General features: G+C 39.7%; 1 protein-coding gene across 1 annotated transcript; it reads left to right on the forward strand.

Annotated features, from left to right (window-relative positions):
• Nucleotides 1–1,652: 1,652 nt before the first annotated feature.
• Nucleotides 1,653–21,232, forward strand: RAD50 (RAD50 double strand break repair protein). Its single transcript, XM_069869364.1, has 25 exons — nt 1,653–1,861; nt 2,241–2,324; nt 2,555–2,706; nt 2,869–3,054; nt 3,201–3,405; nt 3,885–4,013; nt 4,773–4,938; nt 5,786–5,979; nt 6,300–6,506; nt 7,437–7,619; nt 7,825–7,982; nt 8,836–9,011; nt 9,796–10,033; nt 11,359–11,548; nt 12,448–12,574; nt 12,793–12,986; nt 13,285–13,395; nt 13,932–14,024; nt 14,101–14,214; nt 14,979–15,106; nt 15,884–16,108; nt 18,199–18,284; nt 18,703–18,845; nt 20,002–20,135; nt 20,482–21,232. Exons 1-25 carry the CDS (start codon nt 1,733–1,735, stop codon nt 20,666–20,668), a joined length of 3,939 nt encoding a protein of 1,312 aa, XP_069725465.1. The 5' UTR covers nt 1,653–1,732; the 3' UTR covers nt 20,669–21,232.
• The last annotated feature ends 1,019 nt before the right edge of the window (nt 21,233–22,251 follow it).

The raw sequence follows: 22,251 nt of genomic DNA on the forward strand, positions 1-22,251 counted from the left end.
AGAGGGAATGGCCTCAAGCTCCACCAGGGGAGGTTCAGACTGGACATTAGGAAAAAATTCTTCACAGAAAGGGTCGTTGGGCACTGGCAGAGGCTGCCCAGGGAGGGGGTTGAGTCACCTTCCCTGGAGGGGTTTAAGGGACCAGTGGACGAGGTGCTAAGGGACATGGTTTAGTGTTTGATAGGAATGGTTGGACTCGATGATCCGGTGGGTCTCTTCCAACCTGGTTATTCTATGATTCTATTATTTGACAGTAGCTTTGTGTTTTAATAGAAGGCGACGCGGAGAGGGGCGTGGGGGCCCCCGGGAGTCCCCAGGATGGGGCAGGGGAGGAGGGGGGGGGGAAGAGGAGAGGGGCTGGGGATGAGGGAAGGGACAACGCGGGTGAGGAGAGGGACCATTAGGGAGGGGAGAAGGGATGAAAGAAAGGAGCATGAGGATGATGGAGGGGCTGGGCGAGAGGTCATTGGGCGATCAGAAGGGCTGGGGTGTGAGGAACGGTGCCCTGGGAATGAGGAAAGGGACCGTTGAGGAGAGGAGAGGGGCTGGGGGCGATTAGACGGGGTGGGGGGAGAGGAGAGGGGACGAGAGAAGGGGCCATGGGGGTGAGAAGGAGAGGGGCAGCGTGGAAGAACTGCAGCGGAGTTTCCCCCTGGTTATCCCTCGGAAGGAGAGAAGGGAAGGCCGGACTCCGCCATCACGGGGGGTGTGGCTACGTCATCGGAGGCGGGGTCCGCCATTACGGGGGGAGGGGCTTATATAGGGCTGGGGGCGTGGCCTCTCTGAATAGTGGGCGTGGCTTATGCGCTGTGGGCGTGTCTATGGGCGTCTTATATGTGGTATGGGCGGTGGGCGTGGCTTAATTGTGGATGGCGCCGCGGTGGGCGTGGCTACGCACGGAAACGTCACGTTGGCGGGCGTGGCCTTAGCGCTTGTGGGCGGGGCGAGGGCGGGGCTCCGCCATTTTGCGGCGGGCGGCGGGCTGAGGTGAGGGGGCTGCGCACCGGGAAGGCGGCGGGGTTGGGGGGGCGCGTTTTCCAAGGGGAGCCCGTGGCACGGTCGTGCCACGGGCTCCCCTTGGAAAACGCACCCCCTCCCCGGCGGGAATCCCTCACGGTGAGGCCCTGGCCTGGGTTGCCCAGAGCAGGTGTGGCTGCCCCATCCCTGGAGGGGTTCAAGGCCAGGTTGGATGGGGCTTGGAGCCCCTGATCCAGTGGGAGGTGCCCCTGCCCATGGCAGGGGGGTGGAAGAGGTGGAAGGGCTTTGAAGTCCCTTCCAACCCTTTAATACCAGCAAGAAGCCGTCAATAGTTCATCTGTGATGGACTGTGGAGCAGCCACCAGAGGTTGCTTAAAGACTGTTGAATGGTACATAAAGGATTTCATGGTGAAAGATCAAAGTAGCCTGATTAGTTTTGAATATGCGTGACTTTTTCAGGAATTCTATCAATATTTGTCTGTCTGTAGTGTATAAAATTATGGGGTCTGCACTGGGGGCTTTGCACTTGACTTTGGAGCATCTGTCCCCCTAAGCATCCAGAATTTTTGCAAACCCCAAATAAATATTGTCTCTCTTGGAGATGTAGAGTTTGGTTACCACATACCAGGTAACAGAGCAGCATTTTGGACAATAATTCTGTGATTTTTGCCTTTTAGATTTTTCTCCAAGCTTTGTTTTTTAGAATTCGTACCATTTACGTTTGTGACTTTGGACGAGAAGTTGTTCTACAAGAATGTCAAAAATTGAGAAAATGAGTATCCTTGGAGTGAGGAGTTTTGGAGTGGAGGATAAAGACAAACAAATTATCACTTTTTTTAATCCATTAACCATTTTGGTGGGACCGAACGGTGCAGGAAAAACGGTAAGGCTTTCTATATGTTTGGATTTGTGATATGAATAGCTCTGAAAGATGTCAAAATACAGAAAAGTGTTAATAATAGTGCGGAAATCTTGCTGTTTGTAGTAAATATAGTGTTGTTTAGCACTATTAGGGACTTGCTTTCATGCCTGGATTTTGCAGAGCACCAGTTGCTATTTCTCCTAAGGAATTGCTCTGGATCCTGATTAAAACCAATTCTGCAAAGTACCATTTTCTCACGGTACTCCAAAAATAAAAAGTTATTTCTCTCTACTTGCATAGTTAACTCATTTGTAAATATTTGGGCTGTTACTGTGGGTTTGCCTGTAGTCCATCTTGTTTGCTCTAAATTGCCATTACATACTTATTTCTGTTTTCTTAGACTATCATTGAGTGTCTTAAATATATATCCACTGGAGATTTCCCTCCTGGCACCAAAGGAAACTCATTTGTTCATGATCCAAAGGTGAGTGCCATAATGAACAGACTTAATGTGTATTTACTTCTAAATCACTTAGCTGCACGTGGTCTTGTGATGAAAACAGGGATGCTCAGGTTCTAGGGAGACATGAGCCGACCATATTGTTCCAGGAAAAACAAAGACCTCGGAGAGAAGAGAATGTTGCCTGCAGCTGGGGGGCATCATTTGGATGATGATAAGAATTTCCCTTATTCAGGATTTTTGTTTTACTGCAGGTTGCCAATGAAACAGATGTTAGAGCTCAGATTCGATTACAGTTTCGAGATGTGAATGGAGAGTGCGTAGCTGTCCAGCGATCCATGGTCTGTACCCAGAAAGGCAAGAAAACGGAATTTAAAACACTTGAAGGTGTCATTACCAGAATGAAGTAAGTTGTTCTTTTTTTATTTCTTTCACATGAAGATTAGATTGGGCATTATATATTTTTATCAACGTGTTCTAATGAGAATACACTGTTAAAAATACAGTTTACTTTTAGAAGAATTTGCTAGTAACTTCTTTGTGGCGGTTTTTTACGTGTGCTATATAGGCATGGTGAGAAGGTCAGCCTGAGCTCCAAGTGTGCAGAAATCGATCGAGAGATGATCAGTGCCCTTGGTGTTTCTAAATCAGTGATTAACAACGTCATTTTCTGCCACCAAGAAGAGTCCAACTGGCCACTGAGTGAAGGGAAGGCCCTCAAGCAAAAATTTGATGAGATCTTCTCAGCAACAAGGTTTTTCTCTTTACTATAATTTAATAAAAACTAAGTAAGATGATGTCTTCTCTAATAGAGGTGTTGATGAACACGCCTGAGGCGTTGTTTCATGCGTTAGTATTGCTGTGATGCCAATAGGGTCTTCAATTTTGTCTTTTTTAAAGGTATATTAAAGCACTCGAAACTATCCGTCAGGTACGACTGAAACAAAGTTTGAAAGTAAAAGAGTATCAGACAGAACTGAAATACCTCAAACAGAATAAAGAGAAAGCACAAGAAATCCAGGATCATCTTAGCAATAGAGAGGCTCAGCTGGCTGCTTCCAGGGAAAATGTAAAAGCTATTGAGAGTCAACTTGATCCTCTGAAGGTAATTTGTTTGCATGACAATTCCATTAAGACTTTGATACAAAACAATGCGTAAGCACTAAAGAACACAGGAAAATGTGAAAGCTGGACAAGATTCTTGAGTAAACTCTTATATTTTTATGTTGTGTTGTCCAATCCTCTGCTCTGGAACAGTCAACCCTACCTCACCAAACCTGGCAGATGCTGATCTGGTCTGTAAGCAGTCATTGGAGGTCTAAGAACATTGTCGAATTCTTGTGATGTCATTGGGTTTTTGTAGCTTAATTTAAAATCTCTCTTTCACCAATTTATGTGGTAACTAAAACTATTATAAACTAACTAAAACAAAACCTAAGCTAAAACTTAAAACCCTCTGTTTTTCAAAAGTACTTTAGAAAGGGGAATGTTTTATGCTTGGACTAATTACCTCGTATAGAAAAATTGATTAGGGGATTCATAAGTTGGTGAGATATTTTACTTACAGCGTTCTTTCCTTTGCAGACTTCTCTGGCAACAGTTGAACAGAATCTAACGAAAGTAATGAGGTTGGACAATGACGTAAAAGCCCTGGAGAGCAGGAGGAGGCAGATGGAAAAAGATAATCAAGATTTGCAACAGAAGATGGAAAAGGTTGCCTTTTAAATTCTGTGCTGCCATCCTTTCTGCTGCAGAATCGGTCTGTCTTTTGCTACCCAGTGAACTGAGCATATTTTATTATGTTTCAGATGTTGGTGACAAACATTTTCACAGCCCACACAGCTCACTTGATATTATCAGATGTTGCAAATATGGCTCAATAAAACTGTATTATCTTCTATAATTTTGGGTCAAATTGCTTTTCATGACTGTTCCCTCTGCCAGAGGCTCACTTGCCCAGAAGGCAAACCTGAGAACAGCTTTCATAGAAGTGGTAATTAATTACTGGTAACAATGCCCTGTGGTGTGTAACTTGAAAATATCTGCCTCTCCCAATATGTTGGTGAGAGCCAGCACTTGTTTTGACTAGTGTGTGATGTCTCCTGGCATGAATGTTGTTCATCTCCCTGGAGATTTCTTTCTTTCTCATAAAATAAGAAATAGTTATCAGTCTTCTGTTCTGATTGTGTCAAGGCATTTAAAGCTATTTTGACAAGTGGAAAGAAACTCTCTAGTGGTAAAAATTCAGATTAATTTATCAGCCTAAGAAAAATAGATTTTCTTTTTCCAGTTTTGCTTGTAGCGTATTTTATTTTTTTCAGTATGTGTCTTAGAAATTCTGTGTTGGAGGTGTTTATCTCTCATTTCTTGGATTCTGCTATGGTAAAAGCTATATTTTTTAAAAACATCATAAATTGGCTAATAAACTTAGTTGAAAAGCTGACTTTATTCTGTGTTGTACTTGATGTACAGGTCTTTCAAGGAACAGATGAACAACTAAGGGATAGATACCAGAACCACCAGAGAACAGTGAAGGAGAAGGAGAAGAGGTTATCAGACTGTAAGCGTGAATTAGATAGAGCTGCTAAAGAGTGCCAGAGATTCAACAGTGAAAAGTCAGAACTACTGGTTGAACGAGGTATTTAGACTTCATCTGTAAGCTTTTATTTATTTTTCAATATAATTAAGATCTGAAATAGAACTACTGATAAGAGTTGAAGGGATTTGAACTGGAAAAACACCCTAAAATGTGTACAAGTTTGAGGTCGGCTACTCACTATAGTGTGAGAATCTTACAGGTGAACAGGTCAGTGTTCTTCTCCTGGAGTTACTAATGTGCACTTGTTGTTTTGAGCTGTAATTAAAATATATAGTACCTTTGTTCTTAAATGGATCATTCTTTATAAAATATTCCTTACTGATGGTTTATGGTGACCTAGGATGTCAGTCCAGTGTTTTGCAGCACAGTTGTGCTTGTTTTTGCTTTAGGGGATGAAATTATCTGCTAACCAGATGGGATTATCTCAGTATGTTTTAACCAAGAAAAATGAGATATCTGTGTGCTCAATGTTCTCAGTGTCTCGGGGGACTGGACACTAGCCAGAGGCCTTCAGGATAATCTTCCATGTCTCGTGAATTGTCTTTTAGATGCACTAGAGGAATTTCAATTGAGCTGTAGTGGTTGAGAAACAGAACGTACTTACCAAAAAATTTAGGGCTCTCTTTATATTTATCAGAATAATGTTAACAGTGTTTTATGAGGCTTTCTTTTATTTTTTTTTTTTATTTGTTTAATAACCATTTAGTTAGCTTCAGAGATTTTTGCTTCAGGTCCAGCTTGTTTTTATTGTGGAGCATTTTGTGTGGTTTAAAAATAATTTCTTTTCAAAGACTCTTAAGAAAATAATTGTGACTGACTTTGGATCCTGAATGGCTCTTCTGCCTCAGTTTTTAAGCATTTATGTCAGGTTTTCTTTTTTTTGAAGGTCGTCTTCAGCTGCAAGCAGATCGTCACCAAGAACACATTACAACAAGGGATTCATTAATACAGTCTTTGGCAGCACAGCTGGAATTGGATGGTTTTGAGCGAGCACCTTTTAATGAAAGACACATCACCACTTTTCTTAGGTTGTTGAAGGAGAGACTGGAAAGAGATACAGAAGCTGCAAATCATTTGATGGTAAAAATTTTGTTGGTTTAGTAGTGTGGTTAGTATTGATTGTTGGTGTGTTATCAGTCTGTGTGTGTCTTCAGGGTGCTGGTGGGAAGAGGAAGAACATTAAGGGAGAAAAAACAAAGCCGTTTTCTTCTAGAATTCTTTATGTTGGGTCACCTGAATATTTCCATGGAAATTAGTTTTAAAACTAAGAGCAGTTGTCTAAGTATTTCAGTGTCTTGTGTTACAGTGTGAATAATTACGGGCTAGTGGGGAAGAAGTGTTTTTAAATGTTGGTTTTGTAGGCAAAAAATAATGACTATATCATTGCTGATTGCTTTCAGAGAGAATTTGCACGAAAAGAAGCAGTGAAACAGAAACAGATAGATGAAACAAGAGATAGGAAAACTGGACTAGAGAGAACCATTGACCTGAAATCTGACATTCAAAATAAGAAGCAAGTTGAACTGAAGAACGTAAAATATGAGTTGCAGCAGTTGGAGGGGTTCTCAGACAGAATTCTGGAATTGGATCAGGAGATTGTCAAAACAGTAAGTTTCGGTTGGACTCGATGATCCGGGGGGTCTCTTCCAACCTGGTTATTCTGTGATAATGTAATTGAAAAATTTATAGAACTTTGAAGTAAAAGCTTTTGGCTTTAGCTTTAAAAAAACAAATAAAGGAAAAAATATCCTTGATGTTTAGTTCTACTGCAGTTTTGCACTTTTGCCATCTCTATGCTTTGTCTGTTTAAAGGATGCGCCCTGTGGGGCACAAACTGTTCACTGCTTTGTTCTTGTATAGTGCACGCATAGAATGAATAGACCCCTTCTGCTTGGTGAGCTATGAACAGGCGATGAGCTACAGTCAGTGATGTCATAAGATTAACCAGTCTTAAATTACTGGGCCAGAAAAGTGTGATCTGAAGTGCTGCAGTACCTATGTTTCTCCAGATAACTTGTCTGTGAGATGGGCTAGTTGGTTATAATGTTTTATCTGATGAAGTATTATGAAGTTACAAGCATTTCATATCCCAGTTGAACAGTTATGCTGACAGGGTCAACCTTGGCCAGCGGTGGGTCCAGTTTGGAGCCAGCTGGCCTGGGCGCTGTCGGACATGGGGGAAGCTTCTAGCAGCTTTCACAGAAGCCACCTCTGTTAGACTCCTGATACCAAAACCTCTTACTTGAGCCTAATACAGTATGAGTGAGCTTCCTGAAGCTGAATCGTGGTTACAGCTTATTGCAAAAGCACAAGCAGCTTACAGCAGCACCACATTTCAGAATAGGACATCTGGCATCTGCATGACTTTCCCCTTGCCAATATTACAGCCTTTATCCTTTCTTTATAAATCTTGTGTCGTCCCTTGAACAGCTGACAATACTGCTGCTGGGCAGCTTAGGAGCTTTCTTCTGTTTCCTTGAGTTAGAACTTTATTGAATAGTGTAATTATTGAAGTCTTCTGGGCTTTTGTTGTTTAGGAACATGAGCTGGTGAAGGCTGAGAAGAACAGCAGTGTAGAAACGCTTGAACTGGAAGTACAAACTCTGCAAAACGAGAAAATAAACCTGGACAAAGCTCTTAGGAAGCTGGATCAAGAGATGGAACAGTTGAATCTACATACCACAACCATTACCCAAATGGAGATGCTGAAGAAAGACAAAGTAATTTTTCTATCATCACCTCGTAGAAGTGGGACATGAAATTAATGCAGTCTCTTCATGATTTGGAGGGGGGTCAGGTGTTGGTCAACAGTCTCATGTAAAGCTTCTGTCTGACTTGAAAGAAACCATTAACTCCAGAAATGCCTTGAGTGACACAAAACTTGAAGATATGAAAAAATTAATTTAAAATGCTTCATATCCTTAGGCAGAAAAAGAAGAGCAGATTAGAAAAGTGAAATCAAGACATTCTGATGAACTGACATCACTGTTGGGATATTTTCCAAACAAAAAACAACTTGAAGACTGGCTTCATGCTAAAAATAAAAAGATCAATCAGACGAGGGATAATCTTGCTGGCCTTAAGTAAGTAGTAATTTAATTTATTAAGTCTCCAGATTTAAATGTTGGAAAGTTTAATATGCTTAACATTCTTGTTACTTTAATTTATTTTTGTTTGTTTAGGTCTCTGCAAAATCAAAGAGCATCCTGCAGAATTTCTGTAAAGTATAGGTGATGTAGGTTGTGCAAATTAAATAAATCACATTTGTAGGATGTCAAGGGCAGCACTAAAAGCAGACAGCAAATCGTTTTGGAACGTCCTTAACTGCTCGTACTAATCCTGAATGTGCTTGTTGGGGGATATCACTGGTATTCTGCCTTTCTTATAAGTCACAGAGTGGTTAGTGACTGTATCATTAGTTCATGCATGATTACCTGTCCTGATTTCACTTGGTTATATGAAACAATTCATTAGAATGTGTAGGTAACATCAGCGCACTATGCAGTGATACGAAAAAACTTCCACAAAACAAGAAACCTGGTATTTGCAGTATAAGAATATTGCATAGTTCAAAAGTATGGAACAAGAGTAGAAGGGGGCTGACGTTGTTACGAGGTTCAATAGCAACTCATAAGCAATTACTGGGTTAAAATATTGATATTGTATTACTCTAGAAAGTTTTGTATGGCTTTGTTGCTAGGAATTACTTTCCTTGTGATGTTTAATGATGAGACAAAGAGGAATGAAAATGAAATGCTTTGTACTTAGATCAATAAAAAGTTGACATTGTAGATTTCCTGAAAAATGATTGGAGAAGAACTGGTGAAGAGACCTGCAATATCAATTTCAGATTAACTTCCCATGTATTGTTTTTGCTTAAAGAGTTTGAGACCTCTGTTACTTTGTAATAAAAGAGTTCATGCATTGACATTTCAGCAAAAGACTGGCATCAGCAGAATATCATAAAACGTACATCAGTAATGAGTTAAGAAAAAAAGAAGAGCAGTTGTCCCTTCACGAAGCGAAACTTTTTGATGTTTGTGGAAGCCAGGATTTTGACAGCGACCTGAACAGGCTGCAAGATGAGATTGAGAAAAGTTCAAAACAGCGAGGTAAATTATACATAGCTCTGCTTTTTTCCATAAAGCTGCTTTTCAATATAAGCCACAGATACTGAGGCAGTCTGTTGTGTGTGCAGGGCAGCCAACGCAAACTGCTTTATGAGGGGTTATTACTGATTCTTACTGATTCTTAACAGTTTTTCCTTATCTTTACTGCCATTTCTGTTTTGTGCTTAAGTAGAATCAGTTCTTTTAATTCTTTTGGTTAATTCTCTGATGTGTAAATGAAGTATCTGCTTTGGGTTATTGTGTGTGTAGATCCTGACCTTCTCAAAGCTAAGGACATGTTGGAATGCTTGGGTCTGCCAGGTGTGAGACAAATACAGAGCCAGCTGTTTGCTGTGGGTTTGGCCCATACGGCCAAAGAAGGGAGTGATGTCTGAAGAAGGAACTCACTTCCACTGTTGATTATAGAGGGAGGAGCATGGTTTCATAAGAGCAACTTGTAGAATAATTCAGGTTGATGAGAGCTCCAGGTGGAGATCTAGGGCAACCTGCTGAAGCGGGGGCACCACTGAGTTCAGACCAGGTCGCTCAGGGCCATTTTAGTTTCATTGTGATTTTGCAGGTTTGAGCCCAGGTTGGATGGGCCTTTGAGCAGCCTGATACCGTGGGAGGTGTCCCTGCTTATGGTAGGGGGGTGGGAGTGGATGGGTTTTTAAGGTCCCTTCCCACCCAAACCATTCTGCGATTCTATGGTACATACGTATCTAGTTTAGATGAGATTATGCACTGTTTGTGTTTACATTAAGTCATTTGTTTCTTTTTGAACCAGCTGTGCTTGCTGGAGCCACTGCAGTTTATTCCCAGTTCGTGACGCAGCTGACAGAGGAGAGCCAGTCATGTTGTCCAGTTTGTCAAAGAGTTTTTCAAACGGAGGCCGAATTGCAAGATGTGATTAGTGATTTGCAGTCAAAGCTGCGTCTTGCTCCTGATAAACTGAAGTCAACTGAGTCTGAGCTTAAAAGAAAAGAGAAAAAACGGGATGAAATGATGAGTCTTAAACCACTTAGGTAAAGTACTTGGCAAACTGTATTGTTGCAAGGTGTTTTCTTTCCAATGCTTGGGTTTTGAATAATAAAAATTATGCAGACATCAAGGAAGCTTTATTTTAGTTAACAAAACTCAGAGATAAATATTTTATTACCATTTTTTCTCTGCTCAATTGGACTTTAATATCCGTTGGTTTATATTTTTTGTATTTCTGGCCCTACGGGGCTTCTCATGAGAATGAGGCAGAAAAAGTGGTTGTATACTTAATTTTCTCCTGATTATTAACATGATGTAGGCACCGTTCCCCTTCTTTTACTGTTATAATTTTAAAATAGACAGCCTGCTTTTGTTGTTGCTGATGTTTTCACACCGCATCACCTTAAATATGTTTCTTAAACATGCTAACATGGAAGTTGTACGGACAGAATGGGAACTGCATCTGTATTAAACACCCTACCTTGATTTGCATCTCCTTTACCAGCAGTTTTTGTTGCTGGCAGTGTTGTGTGAGTTCTGATATTAGAGAAAGGCATCTCTGGGTTTTGTAGTAGATTCCCAGTGCCATTTATGTTTCCTTGAGGTTCAGTCATTTGCAATTCCATCATTTGGGAATCCGTCTCTGTATCTGATGCTGATAAACCTTACTAGATTGGACTGAATTTATTCTTCGTTTTAGTTGTGAAAAAAAATCTTTCTTTTTTTTTTTTTTTTAGGCAAAACGAACAAATTCAGGAAGGGTGCCTAGGGTATTTTCTGATTCCAGGTTGCATTTGTCTGTGCTTTTAAAGCAATGAAAATACTAGAGAGGCTGTTTTGTTGTTGCCTCCCACTTCTCTTCCAGTTGTCTCCTTCTAAAACAAACAAATAACACTACCCAGAGGGAGTTTTATTTCATAATCCTGTTTTTCTTTCCCTTAGCATATGAACAGCATTTAGAGTCAGAGTCTGCATGTCTTCTGCCAGCAGGGGAACAAGCTAACTTCAAGAAATTTGCAGGCTGTTGTGAGAGGCTGTGGAGTGTGTTGGGAGGGTAGACCTTCCCTTCACAAGAGGGCACTCTTGTACTGTGGATTTAGACCCTCTCCTGAGCACTTGCTGTAATTCACTTGAAAACCAAAGAGAACTTGTATGCTTTTTTGTTTCATCTCACCTGTGTGAAATGAGGGACGTATTACCCAAGCTGGGTATGTACCATAAGCTTAATTGAATGTGATCAAGGTTAAGGGGATACTATTTGGGCTAAATTTACTCTTCCACTGTTAAATCGTATCACAAGTTTAGTGAATGTGTTGAATTGATGCTGGTTTTCACAAAAGGTATTTTAAGGTTTGTATTTTTATTTAAGGCAAACTGTAGTTGAACTCCAAGAGAGGGACATACCGGACTTGAGGAACAAGATACAGAATGCAAACAGGGATTTAACAGGGCTGAAAAGTGAGATAGAAGAACAGGAATCACTTTTGCAGACGGCTTTGTCTGAGGAGGAAGGCGCCAAGGCGTGTTTACAGGATATAACGCTAATGGAAAGGTACCAGGTATGTTTTGGTAAAGTATTTTGATCTATAAAATAATAGTTATTTGCTAGCCTATAAATATGCAGTTATTTAATGATATGACAGAACTTTGAGGTTTTAAGGACTTTACGAAATCTTTTAAAGTATTTTTATTTTACTTGAAATGTAGGCGATCTTGGCACTAATGAAACTTAAATGTCTTCGGTAATGATTTTTGCTTTTGAGGACCACAAAGTCCCTTAAGTTCTGCCTCACTTCTATGCTACAGTAACTGGGAAAAGAGGCGCAGTCTGGAATTGGAGCACAAATACAATATGCCAAAGTGTTTTTCAGTCCTCACAGCCATTATAGTTCAGTGCAGTCTCAGCATCTCTTCTGTATGCTTTCTGCAATCGTGTCACATACGCTTCTTTGTTCTGTGTCATCTGAGTATATGGTAAAAGAGAATGAATGTCCGACACTTGTTACTATTCTGATGCAGGAGACTGTTTTGAACAGTCTTTATGCATTTCTTAGCAACACGAATTCTTTGCTTGACAGAGGACCACAGAGGGACAATTATGTAGAGGGGGCCAGGCAACAAACAGTGTTTCACAGGTGGGAGGTGGCAGCACCTTCTGAGACTCCAACAGTTCTGTTGTTGCAGAGACACAGAGCATGTGTAACTGCTCAGAGGTAGCCTGGGGATGTTGAAAGCCTATCCATTCCTCCCCCAATGAGGAGTTCCAGTTTCTAGCAGCCTGTGGGCTTGGCACAACCTTAATGCAAATGATGTGACAGCACATCAGCAGAGGAGATAAATTTGAAGGTATTGAGTTGCGTGTGCCTCGAGCCCTAAGCTTGTTCTTGTGTGCCAAAGATGATAAATACCTTGTTAAACACAAATACAACAATAACAGTACTTTTCCTCATACTTTCAGACTGATATTAGGGATGTTGAACGAAAAATTGCTCAGCAGGAGGCTAAGCTACTAGGGTTTGATTTGAGTAGAACTGTTCTACAAGTGAGCAAAGAAAAACAAGAGAAAAAACACTTGTGGGATACAGGTATGTCATAAAAAACTGCTGTTTCACTTTTATATTGAAAACAATATTCCAAGCTTCCTGTCTTTGAATTTTTGATTTACTTATTTTACATTCTGGAATAACTGTATTTTTGGGGGGTTTTGAGTTTTCTGGGGTCATAGAAGGTTAATTTAGAGTTAAATTTTCATAAGGAAGAAATGACAGATTGACCGTTTCATTCTGTGGTTGTTTAACTGCAGTTACTAGTAAAATCGAGTTAAATCAAAAACTCAAGCAAGATCAGCAAAATCAAATTCAGCAGCTAAAGAGTGCAGTTAATGAGCTTAAAGCAGAGAAACTTCAAATTTCCAGCAGTATGCAGCGTCGTCAACAACTGGAGGAGCAAACAGTGGAATTAACCACTGAAGTTCAGTCCTTATTCAGAGAGATCAAGGTAGGAAATGCTATTAATTAACCCTTAGCTTTGTTGTCCTGGGATAAAAATGATAAATCTTGTTACATTTAACATTGCCTGTAATGTATATATACAAGTAATATGTATGTTTAAATATTTGTCCTGTGCTGCTGTTTGATCTTGGGAATTTCCAGAACTTTATTAATACGTATTTTCACATATTTTTTAACACACACATACAAAGAAGCAACCATGTGACTTTTTTTACCAGTTGAAAAATTCTTGATCTTTAACAAAATGAGAAAATTAAACGGACTTTCTCCAACTGTTTTTTCAGGAGGCAAAAGAGCAGATACTTCCTTTGGATGCAACTTTAGACAAACTGCAGGAGGAGAAGGAGGATCTAATCAATAAAAAGACTGCAAGTAATAAAGAGACACAAGACAAGGTTTGTTTGCTTTTGACATAGCTGGGAGGTGGGATTATGTATCGTTTTTCAGCCAGGGATGCAAATCATGGTAATGAGTTTGTCTTTAGGAAATAACAGTGAATGCTTTAAATTGGTGCAACTTTTAGGGAAGGAAAGGAACATGACAAAGTCAGGAGATGAACTCGATTGTAATTCACGTTTGGCAGCCTTGTCAAAAGGCTTTTAGGGACATTTGGCAATATTCAGTGACCAAAGGTACTGGAAGCCCTTCCTAATAGATCCAAGAGGAATGGAATGGATAACTGTAACCTATCCTTGCCAGAAGATGAACCTGTTTGTCTTGGGTGAACTGTCCTTATTGTATAAACACAAATGAATGTTCTACCATTTGTTTTGGAAAACGTTTTCATGGTAATAAGCAGCATCTCGATTTCAAAAGCTGAAGACTCTGTTAGTGAAACGAAAGGAGTTGTGATAAGGCATTCTAATGTTTGATAGAGTTTATCAGTTCTTGGATAGAAGGCTGTGTTTCATTTGAAGTCTTTTCCCTACAGATAAATGGCATAAAAGAGAAAGTTAAAGATATCAACAAGTACATGAAGGAAATTGAAAACTATATTCAACAAGGAAAAGAAGACTATAAAAAGGTAACCTAAATGACCAATAAAAAGTTGACATTAAAAGCATTTTGTGTTTAAATCATGTACTTTTTTTTTTTTTTAGCAAAAGGAGTCTGAACTAGAAGAAGTAAGTTCTCAGTTAGCTGCCTGTGAGAAACAGAAGGACAAGATAAGTAAGGAGATGGAAATGATTCGACAAGACATTGACACTCAAAAAGTAGGTGATTGTTTGACAGTAAAGTATGTTTTGTGTAGTTGAAACAAGGCGTGGGTTTGATTTGAGTCCACCTAGGTCTGTAGTGGTACAAAGTTTGGTCCCAATTTACTTAATTGGTTGGTAGTGAGAGTATCTGCTTACACATGCATTAGGCTGAAAAATTTCAGGAGATTCACATATCCAAAAATACATGCATTTTAAAAAGCTTTCCTCTCTGATTATCATTTTATGGTATTTCTCTGTTGGGATAATAGCCAGCATTCTCAAAAGTATTTGCAAAGAAAATACCTGCCTTCTGCAGGTACCAAAAGTTACCAGTTACTCCACATTTTGTCATGTATTTAAAATTCGTAGGTGTATATTTCAAATACTGGTTATGTTCTTCATAGGAAAGGCGTATTTCCCCATTTTACCCCACCACTTACTGTCTGATTTGTAGAACTGAGATGGGGGACTTTGCTTAATCTCATCCTAAATTGCTTGACCAGTTCGAAGCATTGATTAATATTTGCATACAGGATCACTCTTGTGTTTGCCTGTGACAGTAAATACCTTAAGCATCATTTTCTGTTTCAGTCTGAAATAAATAGTGCTGATTTCTGTTATACCATATTTCTAGCACAAGGTAAGTTTTCACTGGGATAATTTTCAGCGTTAATTATTTTATCTTTGTAGCATGGTTTAGAGTTGTGCAGTGCTCATACTTTGTAATTGAGAATGGATATACTGAAACATTGTGCGACTTCTTGCTTTCTGTGAGGCAGATACAGGAAAGGTGGCTGGAGGATAATCTTACCTTGAGGAAACGGAATGAGGAGCTGAAAGAAGTTGAAGACGACATAAAACAACTCATGAAGGAGATGGGAGAAATGAAAGTCCAGCAAATGAAAAAGTGAGCATCTTCAAAACTAAACATCGTGTTTTTGCACAAGAATTCACTGTGTCTTAGTGTTTCCTGGTCTGCCTTTCTCGTCATTCATGTAGACTCATGATTGCACAGTATCCCCATGATGATAACATCAGTGACTCGGTGAAATGACGTAGTGCTTCTAGTTAGTAAGACATGTATGTGCACACATGGATCTGTTCATATTGGTTACAATTTAATCAATTTTTTTAATGACTTCTGCTGTTAAATCCACATTTAAAAAATAATTCCTGTCTCTGGATAATGATATTTAGATTTCATTTTTAATCTACTCATTTAGGTCTTGGCAGCAGATGTTATTTATTTCAGTAGTTCAACATCAATTGCTTGGATAATAAACACTTCTGAAAAGGAATTAGCCCTGTTCTTAGCCGTAAACTGTTTGTTTTGCTTACTAAAGGTTACCCAATTAAATAATTTTATTTTGCTCAGTATCCTAATTTAATTCCAGCTATCCAGTTCATTACTTTATATGTTTTTACACATAGGACTTTGGCATTTGAACTTGATAACTTGCTTCTCCTGCTCAGAGTACTGATTTGAATATTTTCTTAACACACTTAAAAATGTTTTTACTTCAGTAGTGTTGTAATTTCAGTGATGTTAGTACTGTAACTGTTAGTAACTTTATAAATACAATATAATGAGCCGCTGGCTAATGTTAATTGGGTTTCTAATTTTGAGTTAAAAAATTGTGAAGCACTAAATACAAATACTTCTCTATTAATTGTGGTTTCACAGTGAACAAAAATATTTAGAGGAGAAAATAGAATCTCTGAAAAGAAACCATCATGTTGCACTTGGCCGACAACGTGGATTTGAGGAAGAGATTGTTCGGTTTAAAAAGGAGCTTCGAGAGTCACAATACAAAGACGCAGAGGAAAAATACAGGGACATGATGATTGATATGAGAACAACAGAGCTGGTGATGAAAGACCTGGACCTTTATTACAAGGCTCTCGATAAGTAAGTGCTGTTGTATCAGCGGAATTCTTAGTGTTTTCATCTCTATTACTGTTGATGCAAAAGCAGCTTTCAGTTTCAGACTTCCAGGGGTGACTTAGAAATAGGAAATTGATAGAAGTCTTTGAGAGTTATCGTAATTTCTCTTTATAAAATATGTCATTTAAATGTTAAGATAACGGGGTACAACTTCTTAAGTAATTCAATGAAACTGTACTACGGACTGTAGAGGATTGGTAGGAAGTAGAAAATTAGTAAGTCAATGTATATAATGTACATGCAGGAGATGCATTGATGGTAATAATTGGAGTTTAATCTCATCATAAATCAGTCCAGCAATCATTATATTGTTATTCCTAGTTCTGTGTTGGACTCTTTCTGAGTTATGGTTGTACATGTTGGGACTCGTATTTGCAATACAACAGTTCAAGCCAAGAGAGAGAATAGTGAGTGAATCCCACACAACATCCCTCAGTGCCTTCTGTGCTGAGCTTTCAGTGTGAAATAATCTGAATCGCCCACAGTAGTTGGAGAATGTCAAGACAATAAACACGTTCAACTTTGGGGTTTGTGTGAAAATATGTGGACTAGCCTGTGGAGCCGAAAGCTGTTCTCTGAACCGCTTTTTTCTGCACTTGAAGGCGTTTTTAGGTAGATTTTCTAAGTGTATGTCCCAAAATTGCTGTTGATTTTCCTGTCTTCCTGTAATTTTGGTAGGGGGGCAGGTTTGAGGCAAGTATTACAGTACAAATCATGGGTAGTTGGGAGAGTGCTTCTGAAAAGCCTGTCTCACAAGTTATCTCAAAATACATACTCTCCATAGTATGAATTTAAGAAAGGTGAAACCTGTGTTTAAATCCTTCATTATTAACTCAGATCTCTTGTGCATAATCTCTGTAGTTCTTGCCTTTCAGCTTAAATGGAAATGCACTCCAAGAATTTCCCTTGTGGAATTCAGAATCTTCTTGTCTGGTATCAAATAATCTATTCTTTCTATTTAAGGCAAACCAGGAAATCAGTCTTGTAATTTCAAGAAAAATAGATAAACATCACTTATTGGTAATCATCTGAAGAATCGGTGAGACGAAATGTTAACTCTAATGGCCAGAGATTGGGAGCTGTATCTCTAGCAGGGGAAACCAACATTTTGGGTGTTCTGTGTTATCAGTTGATCTTTATTGACTTAATATTTAGGGGTTTGTGGTAAATATTGATGAGGAGTGCATTCTTGGGTTTGATTAAGTAAATAGTTGAAAATGCTTTCTTCAGACTTAACAAATCCTATTAGAGATGGTGCTTCAATATTCCCCAGAACAGCTGGAAAGAATTCCTGTAAGAGAGGAGGCAGAGAAAGGACATGGGAAAGTCCATTTCAGAAGAATATTTAATTGCCACCATATTTTATTTTTCAAAGAAAACATTGACATAAATTGAGCAAGCCTTTTGTCATTACAGAGCATTCTTTCTTTACAAAGCCAAGCAATAAACATAGCATTCTCTCCTTTCTTAAATGCTTTCCTAAGAAATCATCTGTTGTTGAACTGTAGTCATATTAATATGTTAATTGTGGAAGTTAAATTGAAAATCATTAGCAACATCCTATGTTACTCCTACTGCTGAACAGAAAGGTAGTTCACGTCATAACGTCTGTTTGGGCAATTATGAATGATATTCTTGATGCAGAATTCTGTGCTCTGAGGAGTCCACAGGCTCTCCTTTCCAACTGAGACCCAGTTATTAGATTAGATCAGATATTAGAAAGACATTTTCCATGCTGAGGGTGGGGAGGCCCTGGCCCAGGTAGCCCAGGGAAGTTGGATAAAGTCTTTCTCTGAGAGACTGTAAATCTTTTTGTCTTCATTGCTCTCTTCCTTCTTGAGACAGAGCTGTTGGTGAGAGTAGAATTATTTACTCAGTAGAGTGTGGTTGTTCTTTAGGTACTTCTGCATTCAAACAAACTAGTGTTTATTATGTTATAGTGGAAGTATTTAGGGAATGGAAGGGTAGCCACTGTCTGCCTTTAGAGCTCCTATAGTCCGTAGCAGTCCTTGCTTGTACCTGTGACAACTGGCATTTCTCTTGTTCTTCTTTAGAGCAATAATGACATTCCATAGCATGAAGATGGAAGAAATCAACAAAATAATCCGTGACCTTTGGCGTAGCACCTACAGGGGACAAGGTATGTAATTTCTTCTTATTTTTGTCCTTATGTATCCGTTTGATTCCAAGCACAATGTACTGAAAAGTGGTAGTTCAAACTATTGAAAAGCCTGGATCTGGAAGAGTTGGTTCCAGTCTAAAGGCTGCATCTGTTGGTTACCACTATAATCTCCCTTTTATTACAGATTCTGTAGTTACAGGATAAATAAAGGTGATTTTCCCTTTTCTTTTTTTTCCATTGTTAAGGTTTTCTTGAGACAAGGGAAAAGCATGGGTTCATTCCTTCAGTTTTCAAAAAATCATTTCAAAGATGTATCAATAGTGGGAGTTCCAAATAGAGTTCTGGTTGTTGCACATTATACCTCTCAGCTCTGTTTAATCCTATGAAATTTTAAAGATTTTTGACAATGTAAAAACTGTCTCTTTCCCTTTTTCAGATATTGAATATATAGAAATTCGTTCTGATGCAGATGAGAATGTCTCAGCCTCTGATAAAAGAAGAAGTTACAATTACAGAGTAGTAATGGTAAAGGGAGATACGGCACTGGATATGCGAGGAAGATGTAGTGCTGGACAAAAGGTAGTGGTATTCTATTTTTAGTAAATGAGAGTGAAACTTGTTCACAGTTTATTACTTTATATTCTGATAATACTGTGATGAATCCTGTGTTCAGTTATGGGCCCCTCAGCACAAGAAGGATGTTGAGGCTCTGGAGCGAATCCAGAGAAGAGCAACGAAGCTGGTGAAGGGGCTGTAAAACAAGAGGAGCGGCTGAGAGAGCTGGGGGTGTTTAGCCTGGAGAAGAGGAGGCTGAGGGGAGACCTCATTGCTCTCTACAACTCCCTGAGAGGAGGTTGTGGAGAGGAGGGTGCTGGGCTTTTCTCCCAAGTGACAGGGGACAGGACAAGAGGGAATGGCCTCAAGCTCCGCCAGGGTAGATTTAGGCTGGACATTAGGAAAAAATTTTTCACAGAAAGGGTCATTGGTCCCTGGCAGAGGCTGCCCAGGGAGGTGGTTGAGTCCCCTTCCCTGGAGGGGTTTAAGGCATGGGTGAATGAGGTGCTGAGGGGCATGGTTTAGTGATTGATAGGAATGGTTGGACTCGATGATCTGGTGGGTCTCTTCCAACCTGGTTATTCTGTGATTCTGTGATAACTCTTTGATCATGAATGGTGGTGCTAGCAGTCATGACAATTGAGAAGTATTTTTGACAGCAGAGTTTCCAGTGAGTGTTCTGCCATTTTCACTAGTTCAGGAGATCTAACAGCATTAGAACTGGGCATGGTAGTAGAAAACTAACATGGAAGCTGGTAAACCATGCTGCCTTCAGTTTTAGTAAGCGGTCAGGTGTTCAGCAACTCAAATCTTGTGATACACATACAGATTTCCACCATCCCTTCTGCAGCAGAGATTGTGTACAAAGAGGTAGGAGTAATGCATGTGGCAATGTTGTAGCATCTTTTCCTTGAATCCTTACTTCCAGTGTCTCCTGAATTTTGCATATTTGATTTCTCTATTTTTCCAGCAGTGCTTTGTAGAATGGTTCTTATGATTCAAACTTGAAGCTTTACTGTAGTTTTTCAGTAACTGATTAGTTATTGTCATTTTGTGAACTGTCTGCACGTTATATTATTTTCAGTCGTGGTTTGGCATGTCATTAAAAGCAGCACGTTACACGTAGCTCCTCTGTAAACACTTCCAAGAGTGAGATTTTGGTGTGTTTTTTTTCCCGTAGGTGCTTGCTTCTCTTATTATTCGTCTTGCTCTAGCAGAAACATTCTGTCTCAACTGCGGCATATTGGCACTAGATGAGCCCACCACCAATCTTGATCGAGAAAACATTGAGTCTCTTGCACACGCCCTGGTGGAGTAAGTCATCTCTTCTTGTGAAGCTTGAAGATGGATGTTGTTCAAATATTAAGAGTCAGAATAAGCAAATTAGATTTTAAACTGGTGTGTCATTGTTGGCCTCTGCAAATCCCCATGCAAAACAGTGGTTTGGGCTTCCCTCTCCTTTACCTGGAAAAGGAAGGATATTCCTTTAAATAATTCTGGGGGTTTGTGCGGGTAAAAAAGTTGCTGCTCAGCATTAGATTGCTTGATGGTTAATGTCATTCATTATCAGTAGTTAATATTTTTGTACTTTGTATTTATGAGTTCTATAAAACTAGACTATGATTTAGATAAATATACACTGAATAATCTCTCTTTGTAGGATAATAAAAAGCCGTTCACAACAGCGTAATTTTCAGCTTCTGGTGATAACTCATGATGAAGATTTTGTTGAACTTCTGGGTCGTTCTGAATACGTAGAAACATTCTACAGGATCAAGAAGAACATTGACCAGTGCTCTGAGATCATGAAATGCAGCGTTAGCTCCTTAGGCTCATACGTTCATTAGAATGTCAAGTGATTATATATTGTAGACTGGTTTAACTGCCTAACTTGACAGAGATCAAATGAAGGTGCCTGAAAATATAGTTCCTTCATATTATAAACTATTGAAGACTTACAATAACTTCTGCTGGAATCTGAAACAGTCAGCTTTTTCAACTTTCTACATTTTGCTGTGCCATCGTTTGGAGGAATGTTAATGGATATAGCACAGTTAACTTTTTGATGTATTTTACCTTTTACAAGTGAAAATAAAGTTGTGATATTCTTCATGAGTGTCCTGGCAGGGAGATCCAGGTGGGGATTCTTTGGAGAAGCTGCGGCTGTCGACAGAACAGGGCTTGCTCTCCATCACTGCATTATGTCAGCTTCAGAACTGATTTGTGTCTCTAGGCAAGGCATGTTCATAGCTACTCACCAGGTCTACAAAGAGTTCAGACTATTTATAGAGAACTTTTGCTGCTTTCTCTACTGTGTGTTGATCGCTCCGGATGTTAATCTTCACAAAGTATAACAGCTTTCTTTAGAGAAAGGCTAGTCCCATCTCTAACTGAATAAATGAGTGACTGTATGACAGGAGTGTATTTTATCCATGTTCTCTTTGCTTGGTGCCGTTAACCTCAGCTGCTGTAAGATGATGACCTTTATAAGAGTTGTGTCCTATTCCGAGTCTCTATGAGATACATCAAGTTTTGTGAAAATGATACAAAGATTTATATGGATGCTGAACTTCACCTGCACCCCTCGGAGTTCTTCCTTGAAGCTGTTTTCTGTGGTACAGCAATGCCCCATGGACCTACAGAACGCAGGCCAAGGGGAACCTGCCAGTCAGAACGACAACTGGAAGCGGACAGAGATGGCATCCTTCAAAATGCAAAGGATCTGTTCATGGTGAGCCCTCAGCCTTGCCACCTCTGAAGCCGCACAAGCTCTTGAAGCTTGTGATTCCTGGGTCTCTGTTTCTTCATTCTTGAACTCTAGGCAAAGAGGTAGGTGGACTTGGCAGTCAGTGCCTTTATGTGTGATGCTACAACCTGAGCACTTGAACTAAGGATTATTTCCACCTGAATTTTCTGAAACTGCAAGTCACTAGAGGCAGGGTGGCCCCAGTCATCAGGAAACCACTTGAAGATAAACAGATAAATGGGACTTCCTAGCAATTACGCTCTCATCGATCCCCTGAAAAGGCAATTAACACCAAACTGGGGAGAGGAGGAAAGAGAAGACAAAGGAAAATGCTGCTAAGATGCATTACGTTTGCAGTTTTAAATAGGAAGCTTCACTGACTCTAGTACTACTTCCTGAAGGGGAATTTTCTTAAAGATAAAATCGACAGAAAAAAAAGACTTTGAATTTTCAAATTTTCCTGTAATACCTCTTTATTTGAGCATGACACATAGATCCCAGCTGAGAAAGGACTGCATTATCTTCAGAAGCAGCTCCCCAACCTTTGTCAGTTCTGTGCTTGTTCTCAAGCCAGCGTTTGCCATTCCTCGGTAACGTGGTTGGAGCACAGTTTTGCCTGAATCAGCCTGCCTCTGTTCCCCAGCTGCAGAGCAGTTCATCCTCGCGCAGTCTGGGGATTCAAGT

This window comes from Phaenicophaeus curvirostris, chromosome 15, assembly GCF_032191515.1.
Source record: "Phaenicophaeus curvirostris isolate KB17595 chromosome 15, BPBGC_Pcur_1.0, whole genome shotgun sequence".
NCBI lineage: Eukaryota > Metazoa > Chordata > Aves > Cuculiformes > Cuculidae > Phaenicophaeus > Phaenicophaeus curvirostris.